This window comes from Dendrobates tinctorius, unplaced genomic scaffold (genome assembly GCF_039654945.1).
Source record: "Dendrobates tinctorius isolate UK_male_01 unplaced genomic scaffold, ASM3965494v1 ptg000030l, whole genome shotgun sequence".
In the NCBI taxonomy this organism is placed as follows: Eukaryota; Metazoa; Chordata; class Amphibia; order Anura; family Dendrobatidae; genus Dendrobates; species Dendrobates tinctorius.
The window spans coordinates 11,952,260-11,971,228 of NW_027361698.1; the positions used below are offsets into that span (position 1 = coordinate 11,952,260).

An 18,969-nucleotide genomic window follows, 5' to 3' on the forward strand; every position below is an offset into this window, starting at 1 on the left:
AGGGGGTGAAACACAGTATCCCCAATTCATTAAGAATGGCGATCTTCACTCCGGGCTTGATAAGGGGACATGGTGGAGTGCGAGGATCCTGATTCATTAAGATGCACATGCTTTATAATGAATCGTGCGAGGTGTGACGTGGTGTGCGCATCAGCGTGTGTCCCGTCACAAATCTTACTTCAGTGCGTGCTGGATTAAGGGTTGTGGCCTAGCGAACACTGCCACTCGTCATTAATCTGATGAATGGTCGCCATACCCCCAGCCCACCACAGCTCCTCTCACTTTGTTAGACCTGGGCGAAAAAGGCGTAAGTGCCAAAAGTTGTAACATTGTAATTCAGCCTCGAGTTGCACTCAAATTTTGTGACCTTTCAAAGCTTTTTTACGCTAGAATATCTGCACGTATTAGGTTGCTTCCTTTTTTTGTATGTACGTTTTTAATCTCTGCGTTTTTTGTCTCTTACTGGTAGGTCATGTATTAAATAAAGCTGCTTTGTTATTAAAACTTCATGATATTTAAATGTGATAAAAGGTTTGTGATACAGTCATATGTAGTTTACCTTCGTTTTTAGTGCTTTTTCGCAGCAGAGACAAGCTAAAAAATTCTGTTTTTACCTGCGGATTTTCCGCATCTAATGCCATTCTAATTGGATAATCAGCTCATAAAACTCTGCGTACTCCCACGAGTAATTGACATGTTGCGGATTTCACAAATGCACCACAGGTCAGTTTACGCAGCGTACAAGAAAAGCAGGTCTGCCAAGCATTGCTGGTGTGCGCCTGACTCTGCACAGCATTGTATTACACAGAAGCCACAACTCTAATGTGAAAAGAGGCTTGGAAAATATATAAGTTACACCTGTTCTATCACTGGTAAGGGCTCGCTCACACCAGCGTAGAGTCTCTCATGCGACAGTCGGGTCGATTTTGCTAATGTCATTAGGATCAAACTGTTAGACTCTGAGCCGAGCATCCGTTTACTATGGTCCGATTCTCTCGCATCACAGGAGCTGAGCAGATGGAGAACTTAACTGTCTGTGTCCACAGATGATAGACTGCACTCAAATGACAGCCGAGTGCAGGCCAATGTTTTAACTGCACCCATAGACTTGAATGGGTGAGGACGCTCCAATTTACAGAGGAACTTGCAGATCTGCGCTGCCGTAGAGTATAACATTGGGCCGAGTGCTATCTGATCAAACATTTTGAAATCATGTGGCCATTGGTCGCTGCAGTTGGCCAGTGTTTCGGCTGCATGGTCAGCTCAACGGTCTGATCTCACACCTTTTTTACTTTTGAGTTATGTTGCTGCATCATCTAACTACCACATAATAACAGCAAATGTGAACACTTTGTTTTTTCCTCAAATCTAGACGCTATTTCTGCCACAGTCTAATGCATATGAAAGCCTGGCCAAGGATTGCGTGGCAAATGGATGCTGTGTTGACCTCTTCCTCTTCCCTAACCAGTATATTGATGTGGCATCAATGGGTCTGGTAACAATGCTGACTGGAGGAACACTTTACAAGTATAACAATTTCCAGGTAAAGCCATTGCTCATTGTCAATAATATTATAGAAGATTAAAAGGAGAAAAAAGACCCCAGCATACAGAGCGCACACCCAAGACAATGAGGTATGTGATCAATACACACCCCCAAATGTCCCAAACAGGTCAGACAATAAAACCTAATAAACAGACATCACTAGTAAAAGATGTGTAATTAGACAAAATATACATAATAATACATAGAACATGACCCAACAACCCTAAATCTGGACGTCCCCAGAGAGAGAGAGAAAAAAAAAAGACACACAGCTGCTCACTAAAAATGGTTATCAAGAGACCAGGAGGCACTATAGGAGTAGAGGGAGTAATACACCAACACACACTCCAAAAAAAGGCCACATAAAATAAGAGGGGCCCTATAGGGAACCCTGGTAAAAGAGGGAGCAGGAGACCATCCAATATAGGGATGGACAGAAAGTCTGGACTGAAAAGGAATAACTACAGGCAGAAAGATATATAAGGAAGTCAGAAAAAGCATGAGAAAATGGTAAAAGATGGAGTCACCATAAGAAGCAGTCCAACATGTAACGTCAGGGGTCAGGTCGTCAGAGGAAGGTGGTCCCGGGGGGGCGGTGTGGGGAGCCCCACGCGTATCGCTGCTAAGTGCAGCTTCGTCAGGAGTGTCCTTATATATCTTTCTGCCTGTAGTTATTCCTTTTCAGTCCAGACTTTCTGTCCATCCCTATATTGGATGGTCTCCTGCTCCCTCTTTTACCAGGGTTCCCTATAGGGCCCCTCTTATTTTATGTGGCCTTTTTTTGGAGTGTGTGTTGGTGTATTACTCCCTCTACTCCTATAGTGGATGGCTACTTCACCTATAGGGCCTCCTGGTCTCTTGATAACCATTTTTTTAGTGAGCAGCTGTGTCTTTTTTTTTTTTTTTTTTTTTCTCTCTCTGGGGATGCCCAGATTTAGGGTTGTTGGGTCATGTTCTATGTATTATTATGTACATTTTGTCTAATTATTACACATCTTTTACTAGTGATGTCTGTTTTTTAGGGTTTATTGTCTGACCTGTTTGGGACATTTGGGGGTGTGCCTTGCTTTTTTTAAATGTTTTTATTGTGTGTTTTTGTTTTCTAATAAAATTGATATGTATTGATCACATACCTCATTGTCTTGGGTGTGCGCTTTATATGCTGGGGTCTTTTTTTCTCCTTTTGATCATTTGTCTCTGCCTATGCATTGTGCAGCACCCCTTGCTTATTTTCTAATTTATATATATTTTTTTGCCCCTTGGTGGTGTTCCCTACCCCTTCTTCTTCCTAATATTATAGAAGAATCATTACTTCAGAAAATAAGAATTAAACAATTCATCCAGTTGTCGTCCTCTGTCAGGTTGTGAGATAAGCTGTTACAGGAAATCTGTCACCAGGTTTTTACTATCTCATTTGAGAGCAGCATAATGTAGGGAAAGAGACCCAGATTCCAGTGATGTGTCACTTAGTTTACTGGGTGCAGCAGTTGTGATACAACCTTGCTAAGGGTGTCATAATTTGGGTTACAAATGTGTGGCCTAAATTGAGATCTCTTGTGCGAAAATTGTCACAATTTGGGGTATCTTAGTTGGCTTACTGGGGTCAACTAATAGAGGCTGTAAACATAGGGCTAGCGTACACTGGCCCACCACTGCCAGAAATGACCGTCAATCAGCTGCATAGAAGAACGATAATTTTTAAGCTCTGATGAACGAGTGGTTTTCTCATTCGCCTGGTGATTGGCAGCATGTTTACACTGCCCGATAATCGAGAAAAAGCGCTCTTAGAAATGCTGGTTTCTGATGATTGTGCAGTATTAAAGCATCGTCAATCCAGGCAATCTAAAGATGCATGAAACTTATCATCCAGTATGAGCCACATTGATAAACGTGGCTATTAGTGCCTTAGGAAATCAGTACGAGGTATGTGAAACTAAGGGGTTAATCCTAGACATAGAGGCTGCAGTTAGGTACATTCCTGCAAGTAAGTTATGTTCTGATGCCATCTACTGGTTAAAGTGTGCATGTCTAATGTAAGCCTTTCTCTTGGCCGTATAGGTGCATAGTGATGGACAGCAGTTTATTAATGATTTCAGGAGGGATATTGAAAAGCGAATCGGATTCGATGCCATCATGAGGGTCCGTACAAGTACAGGTAACACTTTATTGTAAAGCAATACATCTGCCATCGTTATGGACAGGCTTTCATTTACTTCATATGTGTGTGATTTCTTTCCTACACATTTTGTAAATGCTGGAGCGCTGATGTATATTATGCTATTAATAATGACTGTCCTAATTGTCGTTATTGCAATGGATACAAAATTTGTATGAAATAACCTAAATCCATTGTCTGCCTTTCATTCCTAAGAAAAAAACATACCTGTCACAATCCAATTTATTGCAGTCAGCACAGAGGTCAGGGGCTGGCAGATTTAACAAAATTACATGAATTTGCATCAGTTTTTCCATCCATTTTTCAGTTGCCATCGACTTTGATATATAAAATAAGCATACATAAAGTTATTAATGTCAGGCTGCAGCGTAAGCACAATGACTCACATTTATCAAAAGTGGCATCGTTTTAGCCAATTAGTTAGCTCTTGGCTAATGTATTGACATAGGTTCCCACAAATTTAGAATCGCACGCGCCTTCCTTTATAAATCTGTCCCAGCATATATTCCTGCCATTAACCTCATGCATTGTAAGATTGCCAATGTTTTCATGTGCTTCCTGATATAACAAAATGAACTAGTGAAGACAAGGCTTACATATTGTGGCGCCACCTGGTGTTCAGCGTGTATAACAAAGTCCATGTCCACCTAATGGGCTGTGTGCTGGTGGACATAGTCACTTCCCCTACTGACAGCTTTCTGCAGAGTGGTGCCCTACTCACTAAAGAGTAGCCTCTGCAGTATCATGGCAGCATAGCTGGGAAGGGTCCTCCTGCTGCCAGTGGGGGAAGCAGAGTCCCTACAGCAGCACAGATACTGACCCATAGATGCATTTCTGAATGAGAAGCCTCTAATCCACCATCACCCTCTACCCCTAGACTCATTAGTGAAGCATCTAACTCCTTATTCCTGATCCACAGGCTTCAGACCCACCGAATTCTTTGGTGCTGTGTGTATGAACAACACGACAGACATAGAGATGGCTGCTGTAGACGCCGACAAAGCGGTGACTGTAGAATTTAAGCACGACGACAAACTCAGCGAAGATGCTGGAGCCTTGATTCAGGTATTTTTAATCAAAAGCTATTGTTTCTGAAGGCTACGTGTTCTCGTTTACCAGTATAACGAGTTATATACAGAAAGCCAGCTGTCACAGGGTTAACTAGGACAAGGCAAAAAAAATGTTTCCTAACACCAGAGGAAACTGAGGAAAGGGTTCACATCTTCCTGTTGTGGAGTCCCGTAGCTTGGGAAGTATATGACTGTAGACGGAGCTACTCCCAACCACCAAGCGTGAATTGGTGCAAGAGTTTTAATTAACCTCTTAATTGCTGCCATTACAACTTTCATTAAAAGGCTTAACTCTACAACATTATTTCACAGCGACACTTTAGAATCAGATCGTACTAAGATCTCCATGTCCCCAGTGTTATCTTACAGCTGGGAACACAGGGAGAAGCTGTGATAGGCATTTCACTGTTCTGATCGCTGTAATAAAGCAGCCGCAGCATGGCTATTAGCAAATATCCGCTGTGCTCTCCTGCCGCTCACTGCCTCTCGTCTCACTTGTGATTTGGAGAAAAAAGAGATGGAGACCTGCAGAGAGCTGTCCATGCTGAAAAAATTGTCACCTGTAGAAAAAAAAAATATTATAATAAATGTTCTGTTTTTGGGGGTGAAGTTTGGTGTCTAAGGCCTCCTTCACACATCCTGTACAGGAAAAACTAGTACTGGTGAGATCCGTGGTCCGTGTGCCATTCATATGTGCGTATGTGACATCTGTCCGCCATGTGACACGTACCGGCGCCTGGTAAAAGCAGTACAGTTAGCCGTTCCCGGGTGCCGAAGGCAGCTCTCATCATTGTCGCCTGGTCAGGGCTGGTTTTAGACAAAGTGGGGCCTTGGCAAAAGTTTAAAGTGGGGCCCCAAATGCTAACATTGTAAAGTCATACATTTAGGTTACATTACATGAGCAGGATGCGGATACAGTTGGCAGAGGGGCCTGGAGCCAGTGCTGGCACTGTGGCCCCCATATTCAGGGGCCTTATATCGGCCAACGGGTTTGCCACTATTAGCATTACACAGGAGCGTTGCTAGGGTCAGAAAAGATTGTGGGGCCCAAGCGCCAAGACAAAGAGTTGTCCCCCAACCCCCTCTTAATTTTTTTTTAACACAGCAGGGCTCCCAAACGTCCTAGATCCAGTGGGACAGTCCTGATTTTGACACTCCCACCTGCGGGATTGTAGTTTTCCCGCACTGCAAATCAGCCGCCACGCCCACCTGTCATTTCAGAAGGGACTGTGTACCGATCGCCATACAATTCCCTCTATGCACAGCACACTCCAGCACATAAGCCCTCCCCGGCTCACGTGACCAGTCACATGACTGTGACCTCATCCTATGTAACACCAGAGATGGCAGTGATAACTCTCTGAGAACAGATAATGTAGTAGATGTCACCTGCAGTCCTATGTAACACCACAGATAGCCATAGTGTTTCAGAGTAAGACTATGTTCACATGCATTTTTTTCAGTAGCCAAAACCTGTTCTATTGGCAGTAAAAATGTTGCGTTCCAAACACCTGTTTTTCAGCTTGTTTCTGGTGTTCTTTACACTTTTTTCAGCTTTTTTTAAAGTGAGGATGTTTGCTTTGTCTACATTATGTTTAAGGCCACGTTCACACGTTGAGTATTCGGTCAGTATTTCACATCAGTATGTGCAAGTCAAAACCAGGAGGGTGAGAAATCCAGAAGTGGTGACGTGTTTCTACTATACTTTTCCTCTGATTGTTCCACTGCTGTTTCTGCATTACAAATACTGATGTGAAATACTGACCAAATACTGAACGTGTAAACGAGATTTAATAGTTTAATTCACCAAAACCACTTAAAAAATTGCAGCGAAAAATGCCGTTGCTATATCTGCAGCTTTCTTTCTTATATTCTTTCATTGCTTTCTACGGGTGAAAACACACTGAAAGAAGTGACACGCTGCAGATTTAAAAAGCGCTACAGTTCTGAAATTCAGTCAGAAAAATCCAAGCGCATGCAGGAGATTTCAGAAATCTCATATGTTTTGCTGGCGCTTTAAAAAGCCGCTCTTGGCCATGTTCATATGCAGAATTTTTGCAGCTTTTTCTTCTGCAAATAAAAAGTTTACAGTATTTTACAGCACAAGCAAAGACTGAGATTTTCAGGAACCTCCTGCACACCCTTTTATTGTCTCCTGACTGAATTTCACAACTGCAGCGTTTTTTATATCCGCAGCGTGTCACTTCTTTCAACAATTTTTTTCATCCGTAGAAAGCAATGAAAAAGTTTAAGAAAAGCTGCAAATGTCGCAATGTTGTTTTTCGCTGCGTTTTTGGTGAATAAAACTAACTTTATTAAACATGTACTGTAGACAAAATGAATACTATACAAAAAAAACAGCAAAAGCTCTAAGGGTATGTGCCACAATCAGTAAACTCTGGATGTTGCGTACATCCGCAGCATCCAACCCGCAGCGGCCAGATGTTACAGCATAGTGGAGGAGGTTTCTAGAAATTCCATGTCCACTATGCGTGCACATACGCCCGCACCTCACCCGCAGACACAGACATGCAGTGCGTCTTTCCAGACCCCAGCATGTCAATTTATCTTGCGTAGATGCGAGCCTCTGCAAGAGAAATCTCACCTGTACAATGTATAGTACACGGTGATTCCACACGGTTCAATGAACACATGCGGAATCACCTGCGTTCAAAAGATGGCAGCACTTTAGACGGAGCACAAGTCCGCCGCGTCCAAAGTGCTGCCATTTCCGGATCGTCTGCACATACCCTAAAAAATGGGTGTTTTGAAAGCAGTGTTTTTACTGCCAAGAGAGTTGGCTTTGGCAGCAAAAAAAAAATGCACCAAAAACACTGATTCATATGCACACCTGTACTATGTGTATGGTTTACCCTTATTATTTCACATGGGAATTCATTTATTTCTATATCATAAATACCCTGATTCAGCAGACAATATCCCTGTCTTGTCATGCAGACAGTAGTGACAGGAGGTCGCCCTGTCACATTACAAGCAGTGATTAGTGACTGTGGTCAGAGCTGGTGCTGATCGCTGCTGTATGTGGCTGTGAATCCTAATCCTGCAGCAATCAGCACAGAGCTTTGGGAACACAGTGAGTAAATCACTGCTCTCTGACCTGTTATTGCTGCTCTTACCAGGTTCTGAGGCTTCACTTCGGCATATCCATTCTCAGGACAGTGCTAGGAGCAGCTATGATCAGGACTCAGGAGGAGACATACAGAGCTTCAGGAATCTTCCTGGCTGTCACTGTGCTGTAATCGGCCCCTCCTCCTCACTCTCAACTTTTAACCTGACTGCAGGGAGAAAGAGAGAGACAGGGGGGCTCAAGGGGCTTTGAGAGAGACACTCCAAGACTTCAGAGCAATGCACAGCATTATTCACTGCTGTACACCCTCTGGGCACTTGATAAATGGGCTGCAGATGCAGGGGGCCCTCTTTGTAGGTGGGGGCCCCAGGCATCTGCCTGTCGCCGGCCCTGCGCCTGGTCTCCTGTGATCAAAGGAGTTGCTTTCAGCAGTTGCTGTGTACATACGTCATGTGTAAAATCAAGAATTAATTTAAAAAAAAATGTAGTGGGCTCCTGCATAATTTTGATAGCCAGTGTGTCATCCATGTGTTATCAGTGTGCGGCAGGCATTTTGTCCGTGGTGCGAGTAATAAACTGACATGTTTGCAGTGTTTTCATATGGATGCACGGTTCACATGAAAAACCTGACATGTGCGCACCACTATTGATTACTATGGGTGAGCGTGTGTTTTTAAAAAACGGACCTGGGAAGGGGGCCCAAGGCTGTGTGCCTACGATGAATTTTTGAGGTTGCATATTTTCTCTGTTTCAGAAAAGCAGCGCCTTACAGTTCTAGCAAAGTGGATGTGATTAAGGGTACGCTCACACTTGTGTATATCCTCTCATCGGAGATAATCGGGCCAATTATACTAATGACACTCGGTTTAAACTCTGTTAGGGTTTGAGCCGAGTGTCATCTTAGTGTGATCCGAATCTCACATGAGAGATTCGCAGCACAGGTGCGGAGAACTTAATCTCTCCATTCTCTCTGTGAGCGTACATTGAACTGAACAGACATCCGAGTGTAGACTGATGTTTCACACACACCCATAGACTTGTATGGGTGCCTGTGATCCGAATACCGGAGCCATTCGTCACATGCTGCTATTCTTTTCTTCTTCCAAATCAGCATGCGGAAATAATCGTAGGTGTGCACTGCAGTATTGTATAACATTGTCCGAGTGCTCTCCGATAAAACATTGCACAGCAGTCAGCCATGTTATATGCTCATGTGGGCGAACCCTTATAGAAATCTCATGCCCACTGTGCTTTTTTTTTTAATGCAGCTTAAACTAATCTGCATTTCAAATCCAGGTACGGTAAGTTTATATGTGGATTTTCCCATAAATTTGCATTAGATTTCGGAAAATCCACAGGTAAAAGATGCCCCCACGTGTCCCGACACTTTAACCCGCTAAATGCTGCAATCGATATCGATCGCAGTATTTAGCAGGCAAGCAGAGGGAGGAAGCCCCTTCTGCTCTCCCAGTGACAACATCTGGGTCACCAGAGCTAGCAAACTTGCTAGATCATGCTCAGAGCATGATGTAACAAGTTTGTCTGTCAGTGCAGCACTGACAGTATGTAAAGCATAACAAAGCTCCAGCTTTGCTATGCTTTACAAGCGATCAGACTGCAAAAATTGAAAGTCCCATAAGTAGGACAAAGTAAAAATAAGTGAACAATAAAAAATTTAAAAAATAAAATAATACTAAAATATATATATATATATATATATATATATATATATATATATATATATATATATATATATACACACTACTCAAAAAAATAAAGGGAGCACTAAGATACCAAAGCGTAGATATCACTGAATGAAATATCACAGCTGCAAATCTTTATTCATTACATAGTGGCATGCGTTGAGAACAAGAAAACATAAAAATGATCAATGTAAATCAAAATTAATATCCCATGGAAGTCTGGATTCGGAAGGATACTCAAAATCAAAGTGGAAAATCAAATTGCAGGCTCATCCAACTTCAGTGGAAATGCCTCAAGACATGGAAATGAGGAAATGATGCTCAGTAGTGTGTGTGGCCTCCACGTGCCTGTTTGACCTCCCTATGACAGCTGGGCATGCTCCTGATGAGTTGGCAGATGTTGTCATGAGGGATCTCCTCTCAGACCTAGACTAAAACATCCGCCAACTCCTGGACAGTCTGTGGTGCAATGTGACGTTGGTGGATGGAGCGAGACATAATGTGCCAGATGTGCTCAATCGGATTCAGGTCTGGGGAACGGGCAGGCCAGTCCATAGCTTCAATGCCTTCATCTTGTAGGAACTGCTGACACACTCCATCCACATGAGGTCTGGCATTGTCCTGCATTAGGAGGAACCCAGGGCCAACCGCACCAGCATATGGTTTCACAAGAGGTCTGAGAATCTCATCTCGGTACCTAATGGCAGTCAGGCTACCTCTGGCAAGCAAATGAAGGGCTGTGCGGCCCTCCAAAGAAATGCCACCCCACACCATTACTGACCCACTGCCAGACTGGTCTTGCTGAAGGTTATTGTAGGCAGCAGATCTCTCTCCACGGCGTCTCCAGACTATTACGTCTGTCACTTGTGCTCAGTGTGAACCTGCTTTCATCTGTGAAGAGCACAGGGCGCCAGTGGCGAATTTGCCAATCCTGGTGTTCTGTGGCAAATGCCAAGCGTCCTTCACGGTGTTGGGCTGTGAGCACAACCCCATCTGTGGATGTCGGGCACTCAGACCATCCTCATGGAGTCTGTTTCTAACCGTTTGTGCAGACACATGCACATTTGTGGCCTGCTGAAGGTAATTTTGCAGGGCTCTAGCAGTGCTCCTCCTGTTCCTCCTTGCACAAAGGCTGAGGTAGCGGTTCTGCTGCTGTGTTGTTGCTCTCCTACGGCCCCCCTCCATATCTCCTGGTGTACTGGCCTGTCTCCTGGTAGTGCCTCTGGACATTATGCTGACAGACCCAGCATACCATCTTGCCACAGCTCGCATTCATGAGCCATCCTGGATGAGATGCACTACCTGAGCCACTTATGTAGGTTGTAGAGTCCGTCTCATGCTACCATGAGTGTGAAAGCACAACTAACATTCAAAAGTGACCAAAACATCAGCTATAAAGCATTGGTACTGAGATGTGGTCTGTGGTCCCCACCTGCAGAACCACTCCTTTATTGAGTGTGTCTTGATAATTGCCAGTAATTTCCATCTGTTGTCTATTCCATTTGCACAACAGCATGTGAAATTGATTGTCAATCAGTGTTGCTTCCTAAGTGGACAGTTTGATTTCACAGAAGTTTGATTTACTTGGAGTTATATTCTGTTGTTTATGTGTTCTCTTTATTTTTTTGAGCACTGCATATTGTACCCATAAATAAATATTTTTATGACAAAAAATAAAAAAAACAAAAAGTACACATATTTGATATTGCCGCATTCGGAACGTCCCGACCAATAAAACTGTTCCCCAAGATAGCCCGTATATTAAACACTGCAAAAATGAAAACAAAAGCAAAAAAGAATCTTTTATCATCATAACACAGAACAAAAAGTGGAATAAAATTTGATCAAAAAGATGAATGTAAATAAAAATGATATCGCTGAAACAGTCATCTAGTCCCGCAAAAAACAAGCTGCCATACAGCTCTGTCAGCTGATGCAAAAGTAATTATTTTTTCTGTAAAATTTTTATTGTGTAAAAGCGCCAAAACATTAAAAAAAAAAACGATATAAATGAGGTATCGCTGTAGTCATACAGACCCGGAGAATAAAGCTACCTTATCAATTTTATCACACACTGAACAGCATGAAAAATTTTTAAACATTCATGAATTGTGGTTTTTGTTCACTCTGCCTCCCAAAAATCGGAATAGAAAGTGATCAAAAAAGGTCAAATGTTCGAAAATGGTAGCAATAAAAATGTCAACTCGTCCTGCAAAAAACAAGCCCTCACATGACTGTCAGTCAAAATATGGAAAAATGTATAGCTATGAAATTATGGTGATGCAAAAACTAGTTTTTGCAAAAAAAAGCGTCTTTTAGTGTGTGACAGCAGCTATAGTATCTTGATATTAATCTGTTATCGCTGTAATCGCACCAGCCCAAAGATTAAAATCGTCTAATCACTTATACCGCACAAGGAACGGCGTAAAAAATAAATATAACCAATTCTTCTCCTACTGTTGTTTTGTTCATTCTTCCTCCCAAAGATCACAGTAAGGCTCGGTGCACATTTATTTTGCGCTGAGCGCTTACACCGGGGTTTCCGTGTAAAGGGGGTTTTACACATAGCGATATCGCTAGCAATATCGCTAAAACGTCACTGATTTAGTGACGTTATATCGATATCGCTATGTGTGATACTTACCTCCGACCGGCTCCCCCGCTGTCCATCGCTGATCGCGCGAGGTCGGGCGGCTCCATTTCTCATCGTTTGCTTCCTGCTGGGCTTCCTGCTGTGTGAGACGAGCGACGCGTGAAGACGGGCGGGAGTACGTCAGGATCGCCGTGTGTGAAAGGTAAGTATCGACCGCTGCGTCGCTGCTGCATCGCTGTGAGATCTTCCTGTGTGGAAGCTCACTAGCGATCATTTAGCGATGCACCAGCGATCCTGACCGGGTCGTATCGCTGGTCGGATCGCTGGTGCATCGCTAAATGTAAAAGAGCCTTATCTCTATGAAATATGTGATTCAGACAGAAACCCCAGTGGAAGATTCCCTATATTGAGGCAGATGGAGACACTGTCGACACTGTCTGGCCTATGTCTGTCTTTTTAGTCATGTATAAAAAACACAGTCTGCTGCAGTTTTGTGCACTTCTAAAAAAGGACATCGCTGAACAAAGGTAACTTTGTTGCTTCATTATAGTGAAAGGATACTTCGGAGGTTTCATCCGAATCACGTCACTCAGCAATTTAGATGGAAAGCCCAAAGTAAGCGCTCAGCGGTAGAGCATAGTATAAATGTGATCCCAAACGTTTTGTAAAATGTTCCCAATAAAGCTTCAACTCAATCCACAAAAAAAGTCCCCACTCAGGTCCGTCATCTGTCAGTGGAAATATAGGGGGATTCAACATTAATCCTGGCTCCATAGCTCTTTGCTCCTCAAAAGAAATTCAATGAATTCTGTGCTCCAAAATCCAAATGCCCCCATCCCTTCTGAACCCCTTGGTGTGCCTAAACCACATTTAGTGTCCACATGTTTGGCATTTCTGTAGAAATGAGAGCCCGCATAATTTACGCCTTCTGTCTCCAGAAGCATGGGCAGGGCATAATGTACTGGTTACTACAACATACTGGTGACTACAACGTACTGGTCACTACAATGGCAGTTTGCAATTTTCACTCAGCAGCATTCACTGCTACTTGTTTCTGGAAAACACCCATGGAGTCAAAATCATCACTACACTTGTAAATAAATTCCCAAAGGGTTCTAGTTTCCAGAATGGGGTCACTTGTGGGGGGTTTCCATTGTTTAGGCACATCAGGGGCTCTCCAAATGTGACATGGCATCCGCTAATTATTCCAGCAAATTTTGCATTCAAAAAACCAAATGGGGAATCGGTGTAATCAGGAGAAATTGCACAACATAAAAAAAAAAGTGTCTAAAGTGAAATTTTTGTGGAAAAAAAAAAGTTGTGTTCATTTTTTCCTTCCACATTCTAAAAATTTCTGTGAAGCATCTAAGGGGTTAATAAACTTCTTTAATGTGGTTTTGAGCACTTTGAGGGGTGCAGTTTTTAGTATGGTGTCACTTTTGGGGTTTTTCTATCTTTTCTATCACATAGACCACTCAAAGTCACTCCAAATATGATGTGGTCCCTAAAGAAATGGTTTTGTAAATTTTGTTGTAAAAATGAGAAATTGCTGTTCAACTTTGATGTAAAGTAGACATGTGGGAAATATTATTTATTAACTATTTTGTGTGACATAACTCTGATTTAAGGGCATAAAAATTAAATCTTTGAAAATTGCAAAATTTTCAAAATTTTTGTCAAATTTCCATTTTGTTCACAAATAAACACAAGTCATATCGAAGATGTTTTTTCGTTACATGATACTGGTAAAATAATCTCAGAATCGATGAGAACCCTTAAAGCGTTCCAGAGTTATTAACATATAAAGTCTGAGGCTGTGTGCACACGTGCGGATTATAAGCGTTTTTGCCGCGTTTTTTCGCTGTGAAAACGCTTACAATCCGTAAGACATTGAATTCAATGGCATTCCGCAATGCTGTGCTAATGCTGTGTAATTTTTAGCTCATTCTTTGTGCGGAATCGTGGAGATTCCGCACACATAGGAATGCATTGATCTGCTTACTTTCTGCATGTGGCTATTCCCTCCATGCGCAAAGTTAGCGGATTATGTCCGGATGGTACCCGGGATCTGGAGGAGAGGAGACTCTCCTCCAGGCCCTTGGTACCATATTCCTGTAAAAAAGAATTAAAATAAAAAATCATGATATTCTCCCTATCCGGCAGCCCCAGTAGCCTTCCCGCCTCTCAGCCACGCTCCCGGCGAGTCCCGTTCCCAACGATGCCTTGCGACAATGACCTGTAATGACGTAGCGGTCTCATGTGATGCTACGTCATCTGGGGTCATTGTCGCAAGGCATCGCTGGGAACGGGAGTCGCCGGGAGCGTGGCTGAGAGGCGGGAAGGCTGTGGGGGCCGCCGGAAGGTGAGAATATCACGATTTTTTTTATTATTATTTTTAACATTATATCTTTTTACTACTGATGCTGCGTAGGCAGCATCAATAGTAAAAATTATTTTAAACTTTTTTTAAAAACTTTTTACTGTATTTAATAGCACCCTTAGGGGACTTGAAACTGCGATTGTCAGCACTGCTAAGACAGCCCCCCTGCCACAGCGTGTTAAATGCCGCAGTCAGAGATTGACAGTGGAATTTAACAGGTTAAAAGCTGTGGGCGGAGCTATGCTCCGTCCTCAGCTATGAAAAGCACATAATGACTGATTAAATCAGCCATCATCTGCATGTGAAAGATGCGGGTTCAGGAAAAGCAGATGTTGTGAAGGAGTTGGCATACCAACAAGAGGCAAAAATCACAGTGTCAAAAACATAATAAAAACACGTGAAAAAACACTAAAAATGCACTCAAAAACAAAATGAAAAAAGGCAATTAACCAAATTTATTTAAGGGCAGTTTCACACGTCCAGATAATTACGGTACCGGAAAAACCGGTACTGGAGCTATCCGTGTCCGTGTGGATACGTAGGACATCCGTGTGACATCCGTGTGCTATCCATATGTCCGTGTGTACCATCCGTGTGCTGTCCGTATGCTGTCCATGTGTCCGATTCCGTGTATTGGAAAAATTAGTTTTAAATTTAAACCCTTTGACTTTTAAAAACGCACACGGATCGCACACCGACAGCATCCACGTGCGGTACGTGTTTACACGGACCCATTGACTTGTATGGGTCCGTGTGATCCGTGCTGTTGCACAAAAACGGACATGTCGGGGTGTTTTGCACACGGACACACGGTCCGTGAAAACACGCTGACATCTGCATAGACACATTCATTAGAATGTGTCTACGTGTGTCAGTGTCTCCGGTACGTGAGAAAACTGTCACTACCCGTACCGGAGCCACTGACGTGTGAAACAGGCCTAAGAGGTGCAGAAAATCTGCAGCAAAACAAAATAATAGAACCATAGCTTATGTTGGTATAAATGCAAAGCATTGGTGTGCATTCACACTGTGGCCATCTAACAGAACCTAAGATAAGAAGAAATGTGCAAATACCCTACAGTAAGTAAATAAATAGCAATAGTACATGTAAATAACATAGGGTACAGTTAACACTGTTTTGATCAAAAAAAGCGAAAAAGCCATCCCACCACAAGGTGTACTATAATTGAGATGGTACCTAACTCTTGCAGATCACCTTACTGTGTAAAAATAGATAAGGGCAGAGTATAACAACTGCATTATGTATTGAAAAAAAGTCATTTTTGAATTCTTTTATGAACTCTTATCTGAAACAAATCATATGCATAATATACAGATATACACTGGCGCTACCGATAGAAAGAACGGGCTGCTGGTACCTAGACAGAAGCTGTGCTTTTTCTGTCAAGAAAGGGTTAATTGAGTAGATAGATGGAGGAAGGTACCACGCTCCAAATAGCAGAGGAAGGTCGGCGTCACACTAGCGAATAAATCGGACGAATGTAATGCGATAAAAAATCGCATTGCATTCGTCCCAATGTTATTCTATGGGGCAGCTCCCATCATCCGATTTTTTTTTTTTTTTTTTTTTTTTTTTTTTCTTGGAACCCTTCCTCGGACCGGGACAATCGCAGCATGCTGCGATTGTCACCGATTTTAGGATCGGACTCGCCAATGCAAGTCTGTGGGTGCGATAAAAAATCGGATTACAAACGGACCAGATGTGTGACTTGCGATAAAATCACACCCGGTGTCCTTTACAAAAAGCCAGCAATTCATTTAGCAATACAGTAAAATCACACTGACAGGTTAAATAAAGAAACGAAAGAATAGATATAGACACATAGAATACATATATATATGTCATAGAGACACATACATATATATTATAATTCATACAGTTCTTCATAGCAGAATAGCCGCTGAAACATTTGCCGGCTTTTGTAAAATCATTCCCCAACCCGACATGAAATGACACATGGTTTACATACAGTTAACCATTTCATTTCATGTTTTTTTTATATGTCTATCACTAGTAACTAGATGAGGCTTTGTGTGTAAAATTTTGGAGTTGTAGGTGTTAATTTAAGGTGTTAATTCGTTGTAAAAAATTGCGGGAACTCCCTGCAGCCTCAGTGACATCAGCGGGAATCCCCGCAATTTTTTACAACGAATTAACCCCTTAAATTAACACCTACAACTCCAAAATTTTACACACAAATGTGGCGCCCCTGAGGCTCAGTCGCCACAGAGGTACTGCACCTCCTCCTGAGGTGTGGTGCCCCACCATCCAGGTAAGTTGGAGGCTCCTGACCACGCTCCAACACTCGCACCCCACACAACAGAGTAGTTCAGCAAAGCCACATTGTGGCTCCTTGCTTAGAGAGTAGCAGCGCACCTTTGGTGGCTCAACCCGTGTGCGATATACCGCCATATTCAGTGTCCGCCATTAGCTAGCAGCGGTGGACCTACTGCACGGTGGACCCCGGGCGGCGAACGCACTTTCTATTTAATATTTAGTGCGTTCCGCCGTCCCTAACATATTGGTTATAGACGTTGTCCTATTGCATACCGAATATTAGTGTAACTGGTGAGAATAATAATTAAAATTACTTATATATAAATACCCTTGTAGATAAACTAAAAATCCAGTTTAAATACGAATAAAAATAGATTAAATATGAAAGAACTGGTTAAAAATAGTTAATAAGTACATAAAGTCTCTAATGCAAGCATCCATATGTATTCATTTGTCTACAATCATATTAGAAGGCATATAATTCCAGTTCATGATTCAGACCTTTAGGGGCCAAACTGTCAAAGGAGAATATCCAATAGGACTCTGCTCTAGACATTGCCTTGAGGAAATCGCCCTGTCTCTGGTTATGATGGACCACCTGAACGCCACAAAAATGAACGCCTTTCAAAGATTGGCTATGTTTGTCTTTAAAGTGGCGTGAGAGAAGGTGTCCTATAAAGCCTTTGCGAATGTTAGAAAAGTGTTCTTTGATGCGATCCATCAAGCGACGTTTGGTACGGCCCACATACAATTTATTACATGTGCACCTAATGCAATATATGACCCCCCTAGAAAACAGGATATGTTCTCTGTGATACTGAACTCCCATCGTACCACTGGAGTTAGAAAAAGTCAATTGACGTATCTTTTTAAAAGAGGTGTTCATACACCCAAAACACCCTCCACGTGGTAAAAAGCCTGTAATGCCCTGATTGAGGGCCTTCCAGGGACCTTTAGGGCCCCCGAAAGCCATCTTTGTTGTTGGGGCCACAAGGTTCCCTAACGTTTGTGACTTCCTATATACAAATCTAGGGTTACTAGGGTGGAATTCCCCAATCACTTTGTCTTTTTGAAGGATTGTCCAATGTTTGCGTATGATGTTGGCATACTTATTGTAACCCGTGTTGAACTGAGCAATGATTGGGAGTTTTGAAATCTGTTCCTGTATGCTGGAGCATGAAGGGTCATTTAATTGCGTATTGCTAATCAGGGTTTCTCTAGAAATAGAGGCAGTGACTTGACGAGCCTGTTCAAGTAGGGCACTAGGGTACCCCTTATCCAAAAATTGTTGAGTTAAGTGGTCAGCTTCACTATTAAAATCATCCATTTTAGAACAGTTACACCTAATCCTCATATATTGACCTTTTGGTATATTTGTAAGCCAGACCGGAAGGTAAAACTATTTGAGTCCACCTCCTTCCGGTGGTATCTTGTATTCAGTCGGTTGTTTTCCACATAAATATTCAAGTCTAAAAAAGTCACATTACTTGTACTAATATTTGGGGTAAACTCAAGGCCATAAGAGTTGTCATTAAGGCTAACAATAAAAGTGTTTAACTCAATTTCAGAGCCTTCCCATATAAACAAAATGTCGTCAATAAAGCGATGCCACATAATTAAGACTGGACGTAATTGTCCAAAAGGCTGAATATGTGACTGCTCCCACTTGGCAACATATAAATTAGCATAGCTTGGGGCAAAACGCGTCCCCATAGCTGTACCCCAAGTCTGAAGATATAAATTTCCCTCATAAACAAAATAATTGTGCTGCAGAATGAATTTAATGCACTCCACAATAAACTGAATTTGTGGTTCGTCATGTATGCCCAATAATTGGAGAAAATGCTCAGCTGCTTGGCACCCCTTCTCATGGTTGATAACAGTATACATTGACTTGATGTCTAGAGTACCAAGTATATAATTTTTATCCCATTTAATTGATTCGAGGATTTGTATAGTATGGCCCGTATCTTTAAGGTATTCATATTTATTCTATTTTTATTTGTATTTAAACTGAATTTTTAGTTTATCTACAAGGGGTATTTATTTAAGTAATTTTAATTATTATCCTCACCAGTTACACTAATATTCGGTATGCAATAGGACAACGTCTAT

At 42.2% G+C, this 18,969-nt stretch overlaps 1 protein-coding gene across 5 annotated transcripts in view; it reads left to right on the forward strand.

The window, feature by feature from the left end:
• SEC24D (SEC24 homolog D, COPII coat complex component) overlaps window positions 1-18,969 on the forward strand; it is a 177,895-nt gene that overhangs the window by 125,330 nt on the left and 33,596 nt on the right. For all 5 annotated transcript variants that reach the window (XM_073571857.1, XM_073571858.1, XM_073571856.1 and 2 more), the window contains exons 15-17: window positions 1,373-1,543; window positions 3,604-3,700; window positions 4,641-4,786. In XM_073571857.1, the coding sequence (XP_073427958.1) occupies window positions 1,373-1,543; window positions 3,604-3,700; window positions 4,641-4,786 (414 nt within the window). The remainder of the gene's footprint in view (window positions 1-1,372; window positions 1,544-3,603; window positions 3,701-4,640; window positions 4,787-18,969) is intronic.